General features: G+C 38.1%; 1 protein-coding gene across 1 annotated transcript in view; it reads left to right on the forward strand.

The window, feature by feature from the left end:
- The window catches only part of LOC138064565 (succinyl-CoA:3-ketoacid coenzyme A transferase 1, mitochondrial-like), a 77,788-nt gene that overhangs the window by 14,435 nt on the left and 38,779 nt on the right, over positions 1–24,574 (forward strand). The window contains exons 4-7 of the mRNA XM_068927786.1: positions 1,515–1,650; positions 3,302–3,451; positions 6,228–6,334; positions 11,164–11,224. Of these exons, the coding sequence (XP_068783887.1) occupies positions 1,515–1,650; positions 3,302–3,451; positions 6,228–6,334; positions 11,164–11,224 (454 nt within the window). The remainder of the gene's footprint in view (positions 1–1,514; positions 1,651–3,301; positions 3,452–6,227; positions 6,335–11,163; positions 11,225–24,574) is intronic.

Consider the following 24,574-nt stretch of genomic DNA (forward strand, 5'->3'; position numbering starts at 1 on the left):
TGTTCCAGTCAGCGCACATTTTGCTCTCAAGGCTGCTTTGACACTAGAACATTTTTGACACAGTGAAATATTGCATTAGGGTTAGATTTCTATAGGCCAGAGTTGGGGAGCGGAAAAAGCTTTTAAAATAAGACAAGCTCTTTACACTTAGAGAACACAAATCCGATCAGAGAACTAAATCAGAGAAGTTTGTTTTGCTTCCTCTCATGCAGAGTTTCCAAGATGCTTGCGTATGCATAGAACTGGGCTGCCAAATCTTAAAATAGTCCTCGTTATACATGCAGTTGAGAAGTCTTTCTGACTGCATGTTGTACTCTGTATCTGTGCAACTACTCTGAATGTCATGATAGGAGAAGAAGAGCTGTTGCTGGTACTGCTCAGCCCCTGTTCCTTCCACTCTGTCAATACATGTAACACATACTATGGAAAGTCAGTGCCATCAAGCAAGAAAGTATTTGTCCTGTTGTAATAGCAGGTGAGCCAGGCCTGATTTGGCTTGAAGAAGAGAAACTTGGTCTCTTTTGTGACCTTTGATTAATTTTAGGAGCAGATTTTCAAAGGTAAAGGTTGGCATCCCCCTAGTCACCTCGTTCTGTTTGAAATTTTTAGACTTTCAACATCTCTGTGTTTGGAAAACAGTGAGAGGTAAATGTGAACTCTGTGCTGATCACTTGGTGTCTGTTGAGCTTTCTGGACTAGGAAATACCGTATATGATGCTACACTTGTCAAAGTTAATTAATCAGTATTAAACTTCAGAATAAAAATGGATGAGCATGTGGATAAGGTTCATCATTACCTCTTTTAAATTAAAAAACGAGAACTCTATGTTTGTTAACTTTCTGAATTTCATCTGTTGAAAGGATGCCAGGAAGTAGCAGCTGAGATAGATATCTAAAATAGAAGTCTGGTGCAGTAGAGTATTAAAGTACATTAAATGAGATTTGGTTGTTGCCCAAGGGGTTCTTTCCTTTGACCTGTGCTGATTTATTGTGCAAAATATTTCTCTGCTCACTCAGCATCATAAATTGATTTTTGAAGAATTTTTTTATTTTTTGAGTTAGGAAGCTGTACTATTTTTTTGCAAGCAAGATTTTAAACAAAAATTAAGTCTCTGTTCACTAAAAAACAGATTATGCCTTGTTGTGACTTTCTTATTAAGTAATAAGACTTTTTGAAGAAGCACATATGTAACATAACACCACTTGTTAAATTGCTATTTGTAGCTGGTATATGTGAAATGTCTTTAAAATGAAAGTTTTGGCTGTAGCTGGTGTATTCTTCCCTTGGAAGAGATGAGGTCTGTGAACACTGGACTCCTAAATTTTAATTGTAACTTTGTTGCTTTCCCCTCGGGAGCTGGAATTTGATTTCATCTCTAATTCCTTAAGCCTAAAATGGGGGGAGGGGAGGGTAACTTCATTTTATCATGTTAACTCATTAAACGTTATCCAGTGTTTGAATGCAACAAGGAACTGTTATAAATGCTGAGTATTGTCTATCTTTTTCTACATAGTGTTGACAATTTTGGACTCGGTCTTCTGCTTAAGACTAAGCAGATAAAACGCATGGTATCATCATATGTTGGAGAGAATGCCGAATTTGAACGCCAGTATTTATCTGGTGAGCTTGAGGTTGAGCTTACACCTCAGGTAAGAGTGGGTCTTCAGGAGAGTGGTGATTTCTTTTTGTCTAAAATAGTGATTATGATAAGTTTTTCTTAAAGTGTTTTTTAAAATTATTTTGCAGTCCAGATGTTTTCTCTGGTGCATGTATGTACAGTAAGACAGATGGTAGTTGCCATCTTCAGATCACGGGCTGCGGACTTCTGCTGGTCTGTTAAGAACTGACCAAATTTTTTGTGTAAATTCCTTTTACTGTTTGTTGCCTTACACTCATTTCAACTAAATATATATAAATATAAATGTTTTATTGTACAGTGTTTGGTTTTGCTAGATCTCCTGCGTGGTAGAAAAACACATGAAGTAGGTCTGGCCCGCTGCTGTGGTCCATATAAGGGGAAAACGAGTCCGAGAATTCCTGGAATGCCATCTTGGTCGCATCTGTGCGTTGCCCGTAGGGGTATCGTGCGTGCAGTGCCTGCCATCTAGTGGTTAGGAGTCAAAAGAGGAGCTTTCAGTTTGCTGTGAGACTTAAAAAGTTAAGGATACCTTACTCCTATTGTGCTTGCGGATTAAATCTCAACCGAATTAATCTCTGTATAGTATTACGATTTTACTATTTACAGCTTTACTTTTTAGCACCACAATTATAACTATTTTAGCGCTGCCAGGCTACATGCGTAGCCTGAATACAATGAGATCTTAAGTCAGAGTAGCAGTCATATGCCACTGAGATCTGGTTTTGCAAAATTAGTAATATAACTTTAAAGTTTGCAGCATGTCACTGTGTGATATTTCCAAATTTCCATCTCCTCAAACACATAACTGGCTGTGTGCACTGCCCAGACAAATTATGTAGATCCAGCGGGACAGTACCAGGGAAAATGCGGCCTGTGTTTTGGAGACGGGTAAGCTAGATAACAATGATGATCTTTTCTTGCTTTAAATTCAGAAAAATATTAATAAAATGTGTGGTAGGGCACTAAGGAAAGGCAGACTGCCTTTCATGAGTGTCCCCCCCTACCCCCCCCCGACTCCATAGTTGGAGCTAATAAGGAATTTGGGATGTTAGTGTCTGTGGTCTGACTGGACATAGGGCAGAACATAACCAGGGTGGTCAAACTGAATGGAAATGCTGTTCCATCAACTTCTTGACATTTTTAACAAAGGGAGGCTAGATTACTTGACTCCTTCTTCTTTCTTAATTTGCTAGGCATGGTTGTCTCAACTTGGAAGGAGGTATTTATTAAGTTTCTCCTGAGATGTTGGAGAATGAAACTTAAACAAATATACAGAGTTCATATAAAAGAAAAACCTCCTGTGGCCAAGTGGGAAAGAGAAAAAAACTCTGCACTCTTCTCAGAGGAACAGTTTGGGAAACAAAATAAAGGAAAGGTGTTACAAAAGGGACAACAAAATGCTGGGGCCTGGGAGACAATGATGAGTTCTGTGACTGTGCGCTGTGGAGCAACTCATGGCCAAGTGTGAAGTTTTTCTTGCCAAATCCTGTCCCAGTCCTGCAAAGGAGAACTAATGGGAAGAAGAAATAGATGACAGTGTACTGAGTTCAGAAGGAAAAGCCCCAAATGATAGGATATAAAAATAAGTTCACGCAAGTGAAACATTAGAGTTTGATTTGATTTTTCCAAGTGGCTAAACTCTTGAACGTGTTCTCCCATAGGGTACGCTTGCTGAACGCATTCGAGCAGGAGGAGCAGGAATCCCAGCGTTTTACACCAGCACCGGCTATGGGACGCTGGTGCAGGAAGGGGGGGCACCTATCAAATACAATACAGATGGCACTGTTGCCATTGCCAGCCAGCCAAGAGAGGTAAGATGTCATTTGTTATAAGGAAGCTTTGAAAACTGCATTTCTTATGGATTTCCAGGATAAATAGTAACTTAAGCTTCTCCATGCCAAGTTTAATCCTGACATGTTGGATTAATAGCAGGGCTGTGGTACTGTATGCATTAATTTCCCTCGCCGGTCATTCCTGTCATTTCTGTCCCCTGTGAAGTGCTAATGAAGTTCTCCTCGCACCTTTAAGGTGACTTAGCATCAAGAAACTGATACAGGGGAAAACCTTCCCTGCTGAGTTATTCTTCACTGGACTCAGTTCTCTGACCTGATTCTCTGTATATTTAAACAAATCTTGTACCAGGCCAGTGCACTGCCCAATACGAATTAAGAAGAAGCTGCTATAAGGGAGGCAGGTGCTCCTTAAGTAGTGTCATATGGATTAAGCAGCCCTGCCACTGAACAGGAAGCTTTAGCATTGGAAGAGACAGGACGTCTTCCTGGTAAACAGGAAAAAGCTCAACCGACACAAACATATTCAGCAAACAGATATACCAACAATTGAAATGCAGTTTAGTATGAGCCTTTGAAATTGCAAAGAAATAAAAAACAGTGCGGCTTCCAAGTGAGAAGCAAGGACTTCACATTGAAATTTCAACATGAGGACTTCCTATTGAAACTGAATGGAGAATTTGGAGAAGGGAAGACATTTCTCAGTACTATGACTGTACTTGAAGAAATGGAAGTAGGCTAATGTTGTATGTTCCAGTTAGGCTGCAACAGGCATTACCATTCTTCTACCTGAAGAATCTCAGTAAGATAAAGGTAACTTTTTTCATCCCAAGGATTTCCTATATTTTATACATGATATTCCCATTATCTGATCAATAAATTAGTCTTTTCTTTTCTTAATTTTCTTACTGAACATGTCATTATGATATTTTACCATTTCAAGGACTGTTTCCTTTATTAAATAGCTTATAATTTTGATAGTGATTTTCTTCTCCCTTTAACATTTCTCAAAAAGCATATCTTACTCTCCTCAGTCTTCTTGGGGACTAATAACATCAACAGCATCATTTGGTCAAATTCATTCTCCGAATCCATTTCACATCTAAGTGTCATTTGTTAAAAGGAGATCTGAGCTTTTATAAGAACCCAAAACTGTACTCTCTTCCTGTCTCAGAAATTTTAGGTTATGCTCCAGTAGTACTTGTGGATACTCTAACCACCTTCGACACTGTTAGGAGAAATGCTATTTCATGTTTCTATATAGGATTTGTGTCCTACGTGTTTGGTGGTAATTGGCAATTATAAATATAGACACCATCTTTTCTGAGGCAGTAGTACTTTTTACCTTGATTTTTTTTAAATATTCTTTTGCTTTTTTTTCTGCGATGGTTTCTAGTGATATGCAATATTCAGTAATGAAAATGCTTGATGAAGAGGTTTAGTTTTGGTTATTGTGTAATCCAGATTTTAAGGAATATTAGTTTTACTTCTGGCTCTGTGTTTCATGGGAATGTCCATATTCTTAGGAACTGAGGCCTTAGATACAGCTCTACATAGACTTGGGGAACTGTCATATAAAGCAAGATGGGTAAGAACAATGTTCTCGAAGAAGCCACGGTCTGCAGTGTGGCTGGGAGGGTATTTCATAATTTCAGGCAGCTTGACAGAGAACTTGGAGAGAGTAGAGACATAGTCCAGCTAACTTCCCGTGGGAGGACTGAGCTGGCTTCAGAGAGTGTGAAAATGGCCTTATTTCCTAAAATTCATCTAATAATATAGGAGGAATTCCTTTTATCTTCTTCATTTTTGACCGTTTTTTATCTTTGAGTTTTATTTCAGTATGTGTTGTAACACAGTTCTTCATGAATAATTTTAAAAATAATCTGAATCCCTGTTTTAAGGATTTAACAAGGTCTAGTACCTTTTTGAGGGCATCAGTGATCAGATGGATTAACTATGTATACGCTGAGCTTACCCATGTTGAAACCAAACTGATTTCCAGTGACATTCAGTTCTGCCTTTATCCTATGAAGTGGTTCAGTGATGAGCTTCACTTGTGATTGTGAAGAGAACTTAATTATGTTTTAGAGACTCTAGGAATAAATTTGGCAGAATACTTCATTAACTTCATTCCGTTTCTACATTAAATATAATTCTATAATTTTAGATTGCTTCCCTCACACAGTTGTTACGAATGAGCTTGACAATGAATTGGAAAAACTCTTACCTTGATGATAAGAGATTCTTCCTATATTTATTTTTACAAAATGAATTTAGTTTGGTAGTTTGTCAGTTTTATATTCTGACTTCTTGCACAATATCATTAAAAATACTGCTCATAAATGCAGAGAAGACCTAATGAAATTCAGCCTGTCAGATGAAATGAACAAATGATCTGAATTGAGTACTCAAGTCTTAAATCCTCTTCATTTAGATTTCGGGTCTCTGCTGGTGGGCATACTTTTCCCACAGTGAATATGAACTTTTTCAACAGTTCTGCTTTAGCACTTTGGTTTTTAGTTAGCTGGTAGATGTGCACCAAAATGCATGTTAAATTCCAGTAGATGGAGCAGCAGGAACAGGCATCTGATTCTCACTGTGTTTCAGTAAACGAGGACACTAAAGATTATGATAAATCTGTGTTTTACAGCTTTTCCATGCTTCTCTCTGATTACATACTTGGGCTACAGTTTTTCAGATAAAACTGTCCATGGATGACTTAATCCCATAATATAAGTATTATATGAGAGGTCTATTTGAAGAAACCTACATCTCACTCGTGTACTTTTCTGTATAGGTGCGAGAGTTTGATGGTCGTCACTTTATTATGGAGAAGTCAATTACAGGGGATTTTGCTCTTGTGAAGGCATGGAAGGCTGATCGTGCAGGAAACATCATTTTCAGGTGCGGCTTGTTTACCAATGGGAAAAGATACTTTAATGGTTTAGATAATGAAAGAGAAAGAGAATCCTCTCTCCTGTGTGGAGGCAAAAAAGTGTTTTACTGACTTCATTTTCATTCATATTGCCTTTCCCTACTCTCAGATAATACTGCTATAAAAAACAGAATATAATTTCTTTTTCTCATGGCGTCTGAGAATTCAAATACAGCTGATATTAACTACGAATACATTGGTAGTTAAAAATGAGGCATAGGAGATAAAAGCCATTATGCTGACTGTTGAGAAACATAATGACTTTCTGTTCACATTGCAATTTTCATGTGAAAGTTTGGGTCCTGTTTCTTGTACATCTGAAGGCTGACCCAAGAAAAGTGTAGGTTCATACACATCAGAACAGAGAGGAGCTGAGTTTTTGTCCTGGCCAGTAAGTAATGAGAAAGCTTAATCCTGTCCCCAGAAAAGAGTGTGTTTAATCTCAGTGGTGTAAGGAGAGGCGTTATGTGAATTTAAACATGTTTTGTAGGGAAAAGCTTACACTTGACTTTAAAAGCTTGCAAAGCTTATATCTTGTAGTTAAAAGATTGTGCTAGTGATAACATTTATTTAGGTTGTTATAGTGGTGCTCTGGTTTGTCCTGAGTTGAAGGAGAGGTTTGCTTATGTTTAATGCCTGGTTTTTATTTATTTGTTTTATGGCTATCAGATGAGAAGGGAAGTGTTATAGCAATCAGTTGCAGATTACGGCAAGAAAGTGCTGAGTGATGCAGTCTGCCTTTCTATGTATTAGAAGAAACAAGGTATTGAGAAAACAGCAGTCATAACCCAACTGTCCAGAAACTTTATAGATAAAATAATATAGATTTTATACATATATATATAAATATTTCTATCTATAATAATTATAATATAGGTAAAACAAACAAGCAAAAAATAAAGTGAAGAGAATTACTTTTCCCCTCCCCCTGCCCCGCAATGCTTGATGTACTGGCTTCCCCACTGGCAAGATAAGATTGCTTCTGATAGAAAATTGAACTTTCTTGTGTACACACACCTAAGTTTGGCTGTTAAACTGCTTTCCTTGGGCTCTGGGACATGGAATATAGAAAATGTGGTCTTTCTCCTTTGATTTGTCTTAACTTTGATCTTGAGCCTCTCCTTTCTGTGCCTCTACCTGGTGTCTGTCCCCTGATGGTTACTTATCTCTGAATTTCTTTCATACCTCACAGATACAAATTGGTTGTGTTCTCACTTTTTCTCACATTTGCATCCTTTGGTCTTTCTTTCTCACTTTGCCACCCGTTCTTTTCAGAAGTCTCCCTCTCTCCCTGGAATTCACACGGTACAGTTGATACCAAAACTAGTTCCATCGGGAGACCTAAAATCTTAGCTGTTCCTTTGAAATGCTACTACTAAAAGATGGAAACATCAACATTTAATGTCTTAATCCATGCATAGTGTTGCTAGTTTAAAAGAACTTGCTTATACTAAGCGATGACCCATTCTCTTTTTGAATGACACACATTGCCTGATGATCTAGAACAGTAAAACATAGGCTGTTCTCATAGCCTGCCAGAGACAACAGAGAAGGAAATTGGAATAGTTTGCTGTTAAATTTGCAGCCTACAAGTTGAAAAGGAATATGTTTTTTGATATCATGTTCCATTCTGCTTATGTCAGTGGAACCGTTCCATACTTACTTTTTGCTATATGACCTCCCTTTCCATTTGCTGAGACCCACCTAGGTTAGCACAGACCCTTTGCTTCCTCATATCTGCCCCTGCTTTCACAGCAGTGGGAAATTATTTATAGTGTTTTTCCCAAGATTCTGATACCTGTTGTGCCAATAGGAGTGGATTAAGAGTCTGCCACGCTGTTAGTTACCCTCAAGCTAAGAGCTTCTTTTATGTCTAAAAGGTGTACTTAAACTATATCTAAATAGAATTATTTGGACCACACAAGCCAGTGAGTGAAACTTTCTTTTTTTTTTTTTGGTCTGATCTTGTACATGAAGTCAAAATGATTCCTTCGTGATTTTTGCCTGGATCCTGAACGGCACCGGGTCCTTTAGAAATCAATTTTTAAACAAGAGTTTCTATATGAGGCTTTATGTCCCATTTCAGTTTTCTTCCATACAGTATGCTGTGGCTGCCTTCCCTCCAGATATGTTTTGGCTGAGCAGACTTCTGCAACACAACCCTTGCCTAACAAGACCTGTTTTTTTGGCTCAGTAGATAATCATTCTTAGTTATAATGCACCATTACCAAGACTACCGATCCAAGACTTCTTCAAATTTGATGAAATAATTCCACCTTGTTCCTATGCTAGCTGTAAGGATGCATATATGGGTGCATAACTTTGGTAATCTGTGGTGGGTAGTAGTTCTGCTTAGCCGAACAGCTTGTCTCCAGGTCTTATAGCTCCCTTAGAAGATCTTTCCTTGGTAGGACAACAGCAGGGAGCTCCACTGCATATGTGGATATTCTACTTATTTTGGCTGCATTCCCTTTTCATTAGTACCGTTCAGCTTTGGAGTTGTTCTGGCCTGATACCTTCACTTGTAAGGTGAGAGTTTGTGGTTTATATCATTAAAAGTATACTTTTGACATGGGAACAGAGAAGTTGAAGCAGTATCCTGACTATCGCAGGCAGTCATGTCAGGTTGTCTCTTCATCCTTCAAGTGGCTCTGCAATACATTAAATCAGCCCATATCTGAAGTATCCTTTCACCCTGGTACCTTTAGGTAGACGCTTGGTTATTTTATCTTACTGTGAACTAATTTGCTATCTTCTGCCTTTAGCAGAAAAGCTATTGTGAGGCCCATGGGTCTGCTGGAACAATGAGCTTTGTATGCATTGCTGAGTCTAGATATCCAGTAAGGTACCTTAAAAGGAAAAGGTAGACTTAGCTAGCTAGTTTCTGGATTTCAAACCCTCAGAACCTGAACATTATTCTGTGTTGGAAAGTAAGTTTAATATTCTATTTTTTCTTTCTTTTTTTTTTTTTCCTTCTGATTGGTGTATTCTTCAGAGCTAAGACCTTTGAGGTAAATTTGATCTTATAGACGACTACTTCTTCAGAAGCAATTCTACTACCCAAAAACATTTCAAAGTGAAGAAACTTTTATCAATAGAGTGGGAATCAAGACCATCAACTCTTCTCAATTTGCCTTTGGAATTTTTTCTTCTTGTAACTTTTTCTCCTGTGTGAAAATAATTTTGTGTCACTTTCTTATACAGGCAGATCAACCAGTAAGATCTTGAGAAAGACTTTGGCTCAGAAAAGTAGTCATTTGGGAAGAAATGCTGAACTCTTTGTTGCCACTTCAGCCCTCCCCCGTCTGTGTCCTTCTATTTTGTAACTTTATTTTTCTTCTCATTTTCTCCTCTGCCTAGTTTAAGGCTATAGTTTCCTAAATCGCTGCCAACTAGTGTTGTATTCGTGCACTGAGAGAAGACTATAAACTTTAATCATTTTTTATGCTTTCTTCTTCTTACGTTCTTTTGTGTTTACACAGCCACAGATGGGGCCCCTTAGCCGCTGTTAGGGGCTTTGCAGTTGCTGTACATTTCTAATAAGCCAGTGCTGCCCCAGATGTGTGCCTTGGGGTACAGTTTTCATTCTATCCTTCTTCTACATTAGAAATGATCTTAAAACTGCACGGTAGGTGCTGCGCCTCAGCATTCGGCCAACCCCCGACGCCTCCAAGACCACGAGGGGGCATGGCTGTAGCGCTAGAAACAGTCCCTAGACAAAAGGGTGAAGAAATGAAGAAAATACGTTGGAAAATAAGGAGCGTCAGGGGAAAAAAAAAAACTTCCGTGGAAACAGAAAAATGAGGTTTTGACTTTTTTTTTTTTTTTTTTTTTTTGCAATACAAATCAAAAACAAGATCTTTCAGTTCCCTTTTACTTGGAGAGGAATCTAATCCAAGATAGTGGACACACATGTACAGGTCCCTGCCTAACCTAGCTCATGGCAAACACTTGAACCTCAGCTGCATGCATTTTGGTGAAAAATTTTCAAGAACGGTACTTTTTAAAAGAGAAAAATGCTGAGAAGCTGTCAGTGAAACTCCACCAAAATATGTATCCTTGACTCAAATATTATGCCCCGCAGCTGTTTGCTTTCTGGAAAATAGAGGTGCTGACGTGGGTCTTTTGTTCCTTGTGCCCAGTGGGATCTGGGTGCAGATCCTGGCATAGTTATAGTGTCATGTGTTCCTTTTACTTCCTAGAGATAATTTTTCCTTTTTACAGAAACACTGTATGGCAATTAAGACAAAAATGTCAGAGGCTTGTAGTGAGCAGCAAAACTGGCACAGCTTTTTTAATCAAGAGAATTGGATTAAATTTACTGTTGCACAGAATGCTAGTCCAAGTCCGTATTGCTGCCTAGGCTGAATTATGAAGGCATATGTGGGACTTGAGAGGTTGTTAGGCCCTATGCTGGCCCCTTCGTGGAGATAAATTTCATTCTGTGTGCAATGGAGTAATAGGAAGGGACATTTTACACAGCTTTCTGCTGCTCTTTCGTCTGATAAATGAAGGTATCAGTAGCACACCTAGTTTCAATAAAAAATGTGCTGATTAAAAGTTCAGAGGAGCTGTAATTAATGCTTTCTAATGTAGTAAAATACAATTTAATTTCATATGCATTCTACACGCTTCTGCAATATTTTTCCTTCCCCTTTTTTTTATTAGTCTCCTGGCTATTTGGCAAAAAGATGTATGTTGTTTATTTTAGAGAGATACTTGCAGTAGTTAGTTCTAAGAGGTGTTTCCATGTACATCTACAGCTTTCAGTAGTTATTCATTTTCTTTTCTTTTACAGGAAAACTGCAAGAAACTTCAACCAACCTATGTGCAAAGCTGCCAAGACAACTGTGGTGGAGGTAGGGAACTGAAGTGTACCAAGTTCCCTGTAGGAACAAACCCCTTTGGTTTGTGTGGCATTGTGGGGAGGGAGTTCCCTTCTTTGACTAATTTTGGTGGATTTCATACTATGGACAATGGTCTAATAATTCTTTGTTGATATGAGTGGTAGAAGTAGCCAAATCAATGAGTTCGGTTTTAAGGATTTGTTTACCAGAGTTCCTCCGGTTATTATTTCTCTGATCCCAGCAAGGCCTTTGTGTTCACTGTGATTAGCCTTTGGGAGAGAGACATGGGAACAGGCTTCAAATACGGAAAAAGATGTTAAAATAAAGAATATGTGGATAAAAGAAGAAACAGTAGGCTTAGGCTGTGTCTGAGAAGAATTACATATGACATTATGAAAAATGTCCTGATAATAAAGATAAATACATACCGGCATAGACTGGGCAGGTCATGGAGCTTTCACAGTGGAGATCTTTCAGAATAAGTTAGATAAATATCAGTCATGACATAGCGACATTTGATCATGCTTCTGGTAAGGAGGTGGACTAGATCTAGAAGTTTCTTCCAGTCTTGTCCCTTTTTTTTTTTTTTTTTGGTCCTTTTTCCTTGCTGTCTAAAAATATGTTTAAAAACATGGCACAGCCTAGACTGGAAATATATTGGTGACTGAAGAGTTGCTAAAGCAAAGTAACATCCAAAAGATAGACTGCTCTACTGGCTTTTTCTTGCTCCGTGGTAAGTTTTTTATAAGCCTAATAAAAGCTAAATAGGATTTTACAGTAAGATCAAGAGAAACTATTCTGGAACATGTTTAGTAAGTTCTAAATGGAAGAGGCTTGTGTTTCTTCTTCTTTTTTTTTGTGTGTAAAAACTTATTTGGAAAAGATGTTTGTTATAAAAACATGTCTGCATAATACATTTTGGAACTTGAGTTATTTCTTTGTGTTGCACAGAGCTTCAACAAATAATACTGTATGATTTCCCTTAGAATTTGTCACTTGAATTACAGTGACATTTCAGCAGCAATATATGAATTTTCACAATTGGTTTTCAAGAAAGGCTTAAAATATTTTTCTATTTAAAAATGAAATAAAGAATCCTTCATCGTTTCTCTTCCTTCTATTCACTTGCCCTTCATACTTTGTCCATACTCTGGTGTATTAGAGAATTTAAGTGGATCAAAGCCTTCCTCCTACGTTCCATCTCATTCTCTCTTTCTACTATTCTTTCCACATATGATGGGGTAGAATTTTCTTGTCAGAGAACAGTAATTATGTGACATCCTTCTTGCTATAATCCCACTTAAGAGTGTTTAGTAGCTCTGCCATGAGCGGTGTCCACCTCGAGTTTGTTGCATTTTCAATACTATTTAGTACCTGATATGCTTTTTGCAGGATGGCACACTAATATTATTTTTCCACTCTAATTTTTATGGACAAATTAATGGGCAGAGAAGCATAAGTGAAGAGTTAGGAAAAATAAGAATTTCAGACCAAATGCAGTGCCTTGTTAGCTGAACTTTGAAATGTCTTGCTTACAGAGTGGAATCCAGAACGTTGTGTTAGGATTTAAGAGCTCAGATCTTAGGCACTGGAAAGAGATATGTTGCTACGGCATCTAGAACATCCTGAGCGCCGAGCGTAGTCAGCCTGCAGATGTCTGGAGCTAGTCACTAGGGAACTGAGGAGGACTGAAGGGAGTTTCATCCCAGTTTACCCATTATGTCTGATGCTGCTGCTTCCTTTTTAGGATTTATTATTCCACCAATCTTTCTCCATATTTCTTTTAGTTTCTGATCATTGATTAAAAATATGGAATGGCACTGAGCATAGTGAGGTCCCTGCCGAGGATAATATTAATTACTGGAAATCCAGTCTCAGGATATCTGTTAATTTATTGAAAGTGGGAAGTGCCCTGGGAATTGATTGCTTTTGTTAACCTGCCCTTTTAAGATTCCTCATGGAGCTGTGAAATATGCAGACAGAACTGTGCATGGACGCATTTTTTTCTTTAATGTATTAAAGCTGCTCTTCCCTAGTTTAGGTCGGTGTGGCAATTTATACCGTCTTAGCTGAAGTATGAACAGACACTTAATTTTTATAAGAATTCAGAGGTGAGAGAAACTGGCAGCATTTGGGAATGTGGAGGATAAGAGCAAAGAGACAAAAAAAAAAAAAAAAAAGCAGAAACAAAACCCAAACCCTGATAGCTATTGTGTGCCTAAAAATTTTACCGTGTTGTGAGGAGTGATACTGTCTGTGCATAGAGAGACTTCTGAAGGAGGGGGAAGTAAAGCTGTTGTGTTTACAGTTATGTCTGTGGCACATGGTTGAGGGCAATTGGTTTTAGACCATTTTGCTAGTTAAAATAAACAAGACTGAGGGTCAGACACTTCAATCTGAAGTTTGCTTCCAGAGAAGTGTGTCTTGCTGCAGAAGCTCCTATGAGCAGTGTCCCACTAGGAGAAACAGCTTTGGCTGTGACGCTTCTTTTTTGGAGAGTCTCAAGGCAACCTAAAGCCACAGGAAGAAACGTGATGTGATTGTGCCAGGTGTGGGTGTCATGACAACACAGGAGAGGTGAAGGGTGATTTAGTCTCAGGTTCTCATTTGCTGCCCTGGAGAGTTCATAATGTAGAGAGTACATCCAGAATGGCCATAAACATCCCTAAGCTGCTGTCTGTTCCCTGTCACTGTTGTTTGCTGTGAGACCTACAGAATACTTGTCCCTGGTGGGCTGATTTGAGCTATCAGCCACTGCCACGATATAAATGTTTGATAGTGGTGATAGTCAATATGTTTAAAAATATTTATAGACAGGCTGTTTGGATATCCAGTTTGAATCATTTTTTTGTTCAGATTGCGAGAGGATGGCTAAATATATCTCCCCATATAAACAGCATTTCTACCTCAAATAATATCGGGGAGGAAAAAGAAGAGTGTACTTTCTCATAAAAACACATTAAATAAAAATCATTAAACCCTGCATTTTATCTCTGGTTGCCTAGTAGCAACACAGTCACGTCAGTGAGCGCCATTATCTCAGGTACAACGAACTGTGCTGCACTGAGGGACAAGCAGACTGAAATAGTCATTTGTATCCTATTATCTGCGCTAAATCATGGCATTGTGTTTTATTGAAAAATGACCTTTTTTTTTGTGCCTAATTCTCCAAACACTTTAACACCAACATAACTGTCCTCAGATGCATAGTTCTGTTCTGAGTAATTCTTCAGTGTTTTTGCACAGTGACTGTTTACTATAAAAAGCCTATAAGCTGTGTTTGAAGGTGGAATAGGAATCTAAGTCTCTTTTTCCTTACCTGAATGCCCCAGTCATGGAACTTGAAACTGTACCCTGGCACAGGAAGGAAATCTGAAATTGGGATGGGCGCTGACTTTGCATTAGGACAGTTTTCTGTGGGACCCCAGATCAGGATCTGAGGCCCAGGAGGACAGGAAACCCATATCTTTTCTCTTCAGTGCCAAGTGCTTGAACCACTGAGCTGTCATGCAGCTAGAGCCTTTCTCGATATTGCTGTCCAGGTGCTCAGGGATGGCTGCTGAGAGGGTATCCCAGGGGATTTCAGTGGAGGAATGTTTTGTTTGAGAATCCCATTTGGTACAGGATGGGCACTGAGCTGCTTAGTCCAGCTGCGTTGTCAGAAGTTTTTGGCAAGTGACAATAGAATTCTAGTTGCCACAGTAATTTATTAGTATAAGTATGGAAAACTGCATATTAAGCACCTAGGGGTTAGTCAGGGACTTTGACAGCATGATTGGGTTTACATGCCTAAGCTTTGGCTAAATCCTGCATCAGAGGTGTTTGTCGATCTGGATTTAGATAATATTAAAATCAATAAAGTGAACCTAGTTGTAGGGTACAGACGTTATAATCCCTTCTTCCAAAGGAACCTTAGGTGAAAGGGACTGGAATGAACGCTTGAGGGAGAGTAGCTACGAAATACAAGTTCATGATGCTTAGAAAGCATAGAAGGGAGAACAGCAAAATATCAGGAACGACTCTTAGGAAAACTGACCTCATGAGCTGATAGATTAGGTAGATGAAGGCTTCTGGGAGGTAAGTGAAGGCTTCTGGGAGGTAAGAAGAAATGAAGTTGACTTCATTTCAAGGAACGCCTTGTGAAAGGCTTGAGAGTGGACTTTCCCGTCAAGGAGGAAGCACTGGAAGAGCAGCAGGAGATGAATTTAACTTCATCACAATCATCACTACCATCTCAAACATAGAAACAAAAAATTATGGAAAGTGACACCAGAAGCAGACTTCTGAGGATGAGCATTAAAAAAAAAAAAAGAAAAAGCCTAAGCACACAGAGGCAAACTCAGAAAACTCCAGGCCACTGTGACATAAAAAATTCATGAAGGTAGCAAGAAATTGTTCTGAAAGTACATACATAGTGAGCTGGAAGACCAAGGACACTGAGACACTGATATTTCACTGCTGAGTTAAGGGAGGGAAAATTACCAATGCAGAGTGGAAAGAAGGCTGACGTGTTTAATGCCTTTACTGCCTCAGTCTTCAGTTATATTAAAAAGCAGTTTGATGGCTATTATGGTGCCAGTCATAGAAAGTTCAGGAAGAAGTCTGAGAAGGATTGGAGTTGAAATCCAGGGACAGCTTGCACATTTTTTGGGGGGGTTGTGGAAGGGGAGGGGGTGTGAAGCTCCTAGGACCGTTAGTACACGATTGCCATAGTATGCTCCCCCCCCCCCCCCCCCAAAAAAAAGTCCACACCTAGACTTGAACACTCCTTTTTTGTTTTTATTTCCATTAATTGTATTTGATTTCTTGTTTGTGTATGCATGTGTTAATGAAAAGGCAAGACAGAACAACAACAACAAAACATTTTTACAGGCATTATACAGACTGTCTCTGGAGGATTTGAAAAGCACTGAAATAGACTGGGTTAGAAGGGACTTTATAAAGTAGTTCTTTTTACATTTCATTAATATGCTGCTGATTTTTTGGGAGAAGAAACTTCTTTAATAGTGAAAATCAACTATAGGTTTTCATTGTTGATTTTCTTTATATATAACCTCCAATTATTTGTGTTCAGATTTGGCACTTCATCGCTGAGGTAGTGAATGTTACGTTAAGTGGTAAAATTAGTAGCAGATCAAAATGTTGCTGGCTGCTGCTCAGACAGTTTTAGCTGCACACAGCATTGTGCTAGAAGAGTTGTATTTGTTTTTCTGTCTCATCTTTTTTCTTTTTAAATTGATAGTTTCTTGAATGAGTTTCATGAGCTATTTCAGTATTTGGCTTCAGAAGTTCATTGCTGATATGGTGAATATAATTTGCAATGAAAAAAGTCCTTGAGTCCTTGATATGTGTTAAGAACAAACATGACAGTCAAAAATAATATGCTAAAGGAAGTTCATGGTTGATCAGTACATATTACAGATTACCAGACAGACGATGTGCTGTGAAAACTGATGGATAGTCTGTGCTTGCTCATAAAGCTAAATTCACTTTTTTTCACAATAAGTTGGTAGAAAGCACAGTATGTTGGGCATTTGAGGCGTTTTTCATTAACAATACACATGTCCTATGTCGTGAGAATTTGAAAATGGATAGGATTTTGAAATAGTCTAGGTTGAACTTTACATTGTACATACTAGTATGCAAAAGGAATTCATGATGGTTCTTATGCCTTGGTTTTTTTTTTAAGATGCATTAATCTGTGATTTTTCGGTATTTGCATTTTAAATCACATTTCACATGATTATATTGTTGTAAAAACAATGCAGAAGATAGTTTCAGGCATAATTCAACGGATTTATATGCCTATATATCCACACATATTATATATTTCTACTTTCTTTACATGCTTTGCCTTTAGCTATTATAAATATTATAAATAACTTTTGTAGTTTCTAATAGAGTTTATGAATACAAAATGAGAAGGATGTACCATTAAAACTCAGTCTTACAAAAAGTTAGTTCACAGTACTGAGTGACGACTTACTGATGTAAAACAAATGCATTTTTTCAGGTGGTCAAAATATTGAGATTTGAAAAGTTGCGGCCTTACACCTATTACTACTATGACAATTTTGAAATAGTCATTCCAATCAGCAGCTCAGACTTTAATGTTCTGTTGCATCATCCTTCCATGCAAATGCTCTAAAACAGAATTACTCATTGAAGAAACTAAGTGTTTAAAGAGGAGTAAAGGATTAAGATATCAAGGCTGTCTTAACTTCATACCATGCTAGTTTTTCTTTTCATGTATGAGAAGCCAGAGAAAGTGATACCTATTGAAACAAGAGATTGTTTTAAGATTTATGTAGGTATTTTTTTGATTGCAGAAAAGTAGGGACATTTCCCCATTTTGCCAACCTTTGCAATAAGTCAAAGGTATTATATCTTTCTTTTTCCTTGTTGAGAGAAGCAGAGAAAAGCAAAGAACAGATTTGGGATAGATGTATTCCTGATAAAAATGGGGACTGTATATACCTGACATATCATGTAAGCTAATAAGCCAAGGAGGGCTAGAGCCCTTCTGGCTCTCCTGATAAAGCCGTAGGTCCTGCATGATTTCTCTGACTTATTTGTGAATATGGATTTTGAATTTTGAAAGGGATATTTGGTTAACATGGGTTCTAAACATAACAACTGGCAATTTCAAACTTGGATATCTATCCTTAAGAGTCTTGAAGTGCTGAATTTCTCAGACACTCTAAGCATCAGGAGCTGCAAATGAAGGCACAAGCACATCTAGCAATTAGTTTTTTAGGTAAACTAAATCTCTTTTTTTAAATTAGTTTCAGGTACTAATTTATTTCCCCAGTACTTTCAAAATAGACATACGCATTTTTATACTTTTTTTTTTTAACCTGTTTGAATTCCAGACTGCTGGAAGATACACTGGTGTGTATACTGGTTCGCCTTGCTTCTTTTAAGTGAATTAAAGTTTTTTGTGCCTTCTGTTGCCATAGCTTTGTTCTGTTGTTCTTTGTCAGAGTTGTCTTATGAGGAGTCTTGTAGCTTGAGAAAAGATGGCACTGTGCTTCCTTTTGTAACATTATGGGATGAGGCTAGCTAAGAAACAGGACTTCCTAGCTTGGACAAGAGCACACGTTCCTGGTGCTGTAGTATTTGGTCACTTCCTGTAAGGTATTTAGGAGGGGTTACACTTTTGTTGCTTGTTTTTGCCACCAGTAACCAATAAAGATCCCCCCGTCCCCGTCCCCAAGTGGCCTATCCCTTGATTATCTTGAGCTGTCTATGTATGTGTTGGGTTTCTTCTGGCATTCATGCACTGAGAAAAGTGAAAAGTAAAGCTATTCTTTAAGTATTTTTGTCTTATATTTGAAAAAGATATGATAGAAGATGTAGAGTGCTTCACTGATTCAGAATAAAACTAAACTGTAATAAGACACCCCAGATCTAAGGGAGTAAGTCTAGCTATGGTGCAAGTAGAAATGATCTTCTATTTGTGATGAGTTAGTTAAATCAGATTCCATCAGGGTTGAACATACACTAACCAAATGTATCTGATTTAGTTGTCTGCCTGGAAATTTATGAGAAAGGGGAAAACCACATGAGTTACATGCCGTTGACCACCCAACCACTCACTTCAAAGCAACATCTAGACTTTCAGACACAAGAAGAACAAAAATCACTAAATGAATGTAAAGCTTTGTGAGCGCTCTTGTTTTTCGGTAATTTGGATAAATCAGAGACAACAAATACACCTGTGATTCAGGTATTTCTATTTTTGAGGGGGACCGGGGAAGGGAAAAGTTATACAGGGGTTGTATTTGGCAGCTGAAAAACAATCAGTATTAGTTTGATTTGCTTCATCTATTATTCTCCCAATTAACAAATACCACAGATAAAATAGAAAACTTGGTGTGATTGGGAGATTAGAGATCATGCTTGTTTCAATATCAGATTCGCTAAAGACAATTCTTCACAGGTTTTAGAGGCAAATAAATCAGAATTTTCTCATTGGGCTCTGATAAACAAAGTTTCTTTCTTCGGTGAAAGTCTGATTTCATACATTTGTGTCAGTTTCAGCTTCAAATAACTTGTATTTGGTTCTGTGAGGCCCTTCATTCCTGTTATTTATTCCCATGCATGTGGCACTGTCTTTCCAGGCAGAGCTCAGGACGGATAAGGTGCAGGCACAAGAGAAGTTTTATTTTTCTTAATATTTGTTACTTAAAATCCATTGTTACCCAAATTCCTGTGATTTCTGAGTAAGCTATTGAGACTGTTTATACCTCACAACATAATACTACTGTCACTTCATTTTTTTTTCTGATTTTTTTTCTTTGAAAAATTCTCTTGACTGCCTTCTTCCTGTATTCCTTTTTGAATATTTGGGGTTTTTGGATACCTGCTATGGTTTTGAAGGTGAGTTAAAACACACTGCTCTCTTGTTGAGCAAAAGAAACCGGTAACATGCTTTTTTTTTTTTTTTTTTTTTTTTTTTGAATATTTAAAAACTATCACTATTTGTAATGAACATGTGGAATAAGGAGGACAAGTAATACATGCATGTACCTAGGGTGCCATTTTGTGATGATGTATCTTTTTATCTTCTTTAGTGAAATACCTGGGGGCTTTCTTTCTCTTCCCAAAGGGAACGAGCAACTTAATTTGTTACTAAATAGCCGCTATTACATTGCTTCACTCAGATTACCTTACTATATATCATGTGTTCAGCACGCTCTGGCCTGATTCTTAGGCGTATTCCCTGAACTTCAGAGGGGTTTAGTTGGACTTGCATATCCTGGAAGATGCAAATAAATCTCTCTGATTTCTTTGAAATGTTCCACCTTTTCCTTCAGTAGTTACATTTATTTTTAAATCACTTTTGCAAGTAAAACTTAAATTTATCTCCTGACCTTTGAGTTATATTCCTTTGAATGTGTAGGAGATGAGAGATCTCTTTCAGGCTCTCTGCATTTGTCATTTCTCTGATATGAGTAAGAAAATACAAGTCTTTTGTTGAGATTAAAGCTTTTTTTTTTTTTTTTTTAGGTTTTTGCTCTTCCTGATAATTTATGAATGATAATGAAATAAAAAGGACAGTTATTTATTTTTACCTTCTAATCAATGCAAAGGTTTTCAATCTAACATATTTTGAAAATAAGCAGTGAAGTACTGGAATAATTTACTTAAGGCAGTGTAACTTTTATTTGCAAAAATGTTAAATTATATCATTCTGATAGTTAATATTGTGAGCAGCTGTTCTATTTGAGAGTGGAAAGAGTAGGGATATGGTCTGTTTCCTTATTTGGCATATGTAAGTAGTACAGGTTAAGTAGATTCTTTATTCATTAAGGACTAACTAATGGCAAAAGAATTTGTTCATGCATTGTGGGATTTCTGTTTGTTTTTCCCCTGGCTCCTAGAGACCTGTTTTTCCCCTGGACCATTATGCTGATTAATTTCAAAATAATTACGTAATGTAATCTAAAAACTTATTTTCCAAAAATGCCTTTTCTAGAGCTCAGAAAGCAATTTTACAGCTCTTCAGTGTGGATGCTTATGTTTCATTTTGTGTTAAGTATTGAATATAAACTGGGTGCTTTCTAATTAAGAGGTGATAACATAATTACATCCCGATTTCTGTTGTACTGCTAGTATCTAGGTGAGTATAGAAAAATTAAGTATTGAACACTATGAAATCACCTCATTTTATCTGGAAAGTACAAGCTGCAAAATCTAACTGATTACAAGCAGAGTGGGTTCACTGATGACTTGTATCCAAACAACCAGATTTTAAGAAGGATTTAGGAAGTGATCACTTCCTGGAGTGATTTCTAAAGATTATTTTGAGACTGTTATATTCTTAGGATTATTCTTTTGAGGAATTTCAGTATCTTCTGACTTTGAACATGACTTTTAAAGTTCAGAATATTGTATATCCTGGTTATGTTGAAATTTGACTGACTTATAAGTTCCTGAGGAAGGAATGTTCATATGTGTAGCACAGCAGAGCTTTTTCAGAGACCGGCAACTAAATTTGACAAGTCCTTTCATTTGTGCATACATGCATACAATTTTACAAGTAGATAGCTTTTGCAGATAATCAAGTATACGTCTTCTTTTCTTTGCAGTTGTTATCCCAGAACTGCTACGCACACGTATCAAGAGCAGATAATTTAGTGCAATCTGTATTCTTGTTTGCTGTCACCAGTACAGCATGGAGAAAGAGGTTAAAGGCATGGAATGGAAAGTGAACATTGGAAAAAAACAGAGGAAGCAGGTGCAGAGAAATACAAAAGAAGAAATTAAGCCTGAGGCAACTAGAAGTGAAGGTAATTGAGGAGATTTAGAACAGAGAAGACAAAGGTAAAATGACTATTATGTAGCAAGGGCTCCTAAGTTCTGAGAATCTGTAGCCATATGATGAAAAAGCTGGAGGCAAACCTCGGAGATTGTCAGCTTTGCTCCTCTGATGATCAGTTAGGGCATGCGGTATTTCCGACTGGTTTTCTCTGGAGTGTTCACAGAGCATAACAGTCTACTAGTAACCAAAAAGGATATAAAAATACATAGAATCTCCATTAGTATGGAAAAGACAAAGAACAGCTGCATGCTTTTCCTATATGCCAGGAGAAGGAAGCACCCAGTGAAATTACAAGACATGATAAGAAATATTTTCCACAGAATCATAGAATGGTTGAGGCTGGAAGGAACCTCTGGAGATCTTCTAGTCCAACTCTCCTGCTCAAGCAGGGTCACCTGGAGCATATTACCCAGGAATGTGTCCAGATGGCTTTTGAGTATCTCCAAGGAAGGGGAGTCCACAACCTCTCTGGGCAACCAGTTCCAGAGCTCAGTCACCCTCACAGGAAAGTTCTTCCTCGTGTCCAGACAGATCTTCCCGTGTTTCAGTTTGTGCCCATTGCCTCTCGTCCTATCGCTGGGCACCACTGGGAAGAGTCTGGCCCTTGACACCCTCCCTTCAGATACAGAGTAGAGGGGGAGGGTCATCACCCTTGACCTGCTGGCAACACTCTTCCTAATGTACCCCATAATACCATTGGCCTTCTTGGCCACAAGGGGCACATTGCTGGCTCATGGTCACCTTGTTGTCCACCAGGACTCCCAGGTCCTTCTCTGCAGAGCTGCTTTCCAGCAGGTCAACCCCCAGCCTGTACTGGTGCGTGAGGTTATTCCTCCCCAGCTGCAGGACCCTGCGCTTCCCTCTGTTGAACTTCAGGAGGTTTCCCTCTGCCCATCTCTCCAGCCTGTCCAGGTCCTTCTGAATGGCAGCACAACCCCCTGGTGTATCAGCCACTCCTCCCAGTACAGTATCATCAGCAAAGTTGCTGAGGGTGCGCTCTGTCCCTTCAACCAGGTCACTGATGAGTAAGTTAACACCAGTCAAGCTGAATAAATGCAATGGTACAGAAAGTTTTTGGTGCTAAAGATGTACGTGGCCTCAGAAAACTATTAAACAAATTCGTGGTCCATCAGAAGCTAGCAAGATGGTCAGAAGCTAGCAGCCTCTGACCCAGGAAGTCCCTAAACTTCATGTTGCTAGAAGCTGGGAAGAGTATTACCAGCAGTATAACACTGTCTTTTACGCTCCTGTCCTCTGCTATGAAGGAGGGTTCATGGACTAGTTCGCAGGACAATTAGTGTGTCACCCAGATGATCAGTTTGGTGAGACTGCAGGTTCTCTAATGAATATGAACTTTAAAGATTTAATGGTTCCCCTTCACCTCAGTAAATTTATGAAGATATTTATTCCAAGCTTTTAGTGGGCCCAAATCAGTGATTATTACTGAGTCATGCCTTTATCTAACTGCTTAGTAGTTACTTGCTTTTTAAAATTACTGTAAATGTCTCTTTTTTAGGATGGATATTGACTGACTGTCATTTCACTTCAGTGGTAGCTTGACAGGAGTAGAAATTGCATGGTCTAGCCTCATCACAGAATCAGAAAAGGGCAGAACTCTTCTGAGACTCTCAGAAGATCAGAGGGACGATCAGAAGAGCATCTATTTTTTTTTCTCCCTGCATTCAGGCAGAATTGAGTAAATACTGACTCGTTTCCTCTTTCCTCCAGCCCAATACATGTTTGTATAGTTTGTTCTCAAGAATTTACAGTGCCCAATTCCTAGAATATATTCCACTGTTTTACAATATCAAAAGCTTTCAGTGATATTCAGTTTAATCTCTTTAAATTAAGGCTGACTTTTTTTTTCTTGGTTGTCATTAGAATAGTTGATCACAGTCCTCTTTCTGACTACCTTCAATCTTCTCTCAGCTGGACCAGACATACACAACTTCTCCTCATCGCCTTATTTTTTAAACTTCTTACTACTTTATATATGTTACAATGAATTTTGTAGTGACGTCCTGACTTTCCTGCGGTGAACTGAAGAAGTGGTCTAATGAACTTGTCTCTAGCATGTAAGGGGCTCAATTGGATTTCATTCTTCTGTTGTTTTGGAGATCTGACCAGGTGTAATATTTACCCTACTTATGTTCTGCAGGGTATTCTCTTTTTTTTTCAGTTTGGAGAAGTGAAGGGTACGGGGATAATGAAGACAGTGATAGAGAGATTCAATAGAGCCATTTTAAAAATAAGCTACTTAAGAATGCATTGTTTTTTGTTAAGCATGTGCATGCTTGCTTGTGCGCACGCGCTCTCTCTCTCCCCACCACTTTTTTTTTTTTTTCCATAGTAAGGAATTATATTGCCATTTCTGCTTATAGCTTAGTTGTATGGAAACTGAGGTTTATGACTAAAACAGCTGTGAACATTTCATATATCATAAAGCACCTAATTAGGCTGCAGAAATAAGAAAAAAAGATTCAAAGTAAAGGCCCTTTTTTATTATTACTGTTAAGTGTTTTGGCATGAATAGGCATGCCATTACAATTCCCTTGCCAAGTTTTGGTCAGGTATAAGTGTTCATTATCTTACTGGAAGTTAGTAATCTTCTAGGTTCAGTTTCTCTCTCTAGAAGCCTTTGGAAATTCTGAGGTAAAGCTTTAGGAGAGTAGCTGAATTTCTATAAGCAACAATAAACTAACTACTAAACTAACTACTGAAAAGAGAAGATTGGATGTAAATTACAGGAGGAAGTGATATTTTGAAACAAGTGACCAGTGAGTGACTACTGATATCAAAAGGAATGGCAGAAGGCTCTTGTGAATCACAGCAGGGAACAGCTTTTATGTTCTGGGTGTACTTGCAGATAAACCAATATTCAGAAATGATAGGATTCATTTATTTTGCCCCCATTGTTTGCTATTGGGCTTTGCTAGCATAGACATATTTGCAAGGATACTTACACAGAGGAGGAAAACTGATACTGTGAAGCTCTTGAAACAATGAAAGGATTTTTTTGATTCATGAATCAGAGC

Source organism: Struthio camelus, chromosome Z (assembly GCF_040807025.1).
Source record: "Struthio camelus isolate bStrCam1 chromosome Z, bStrCam1.hap1, whole genome shotgun sequence".
NCBI classification, from domain to species: domain Eukaryota; kingdom Metazoa; phylum Chordata; class Aves; order Struthioniformes; family Struthionidae; genus Struthio; species Struthio camelus.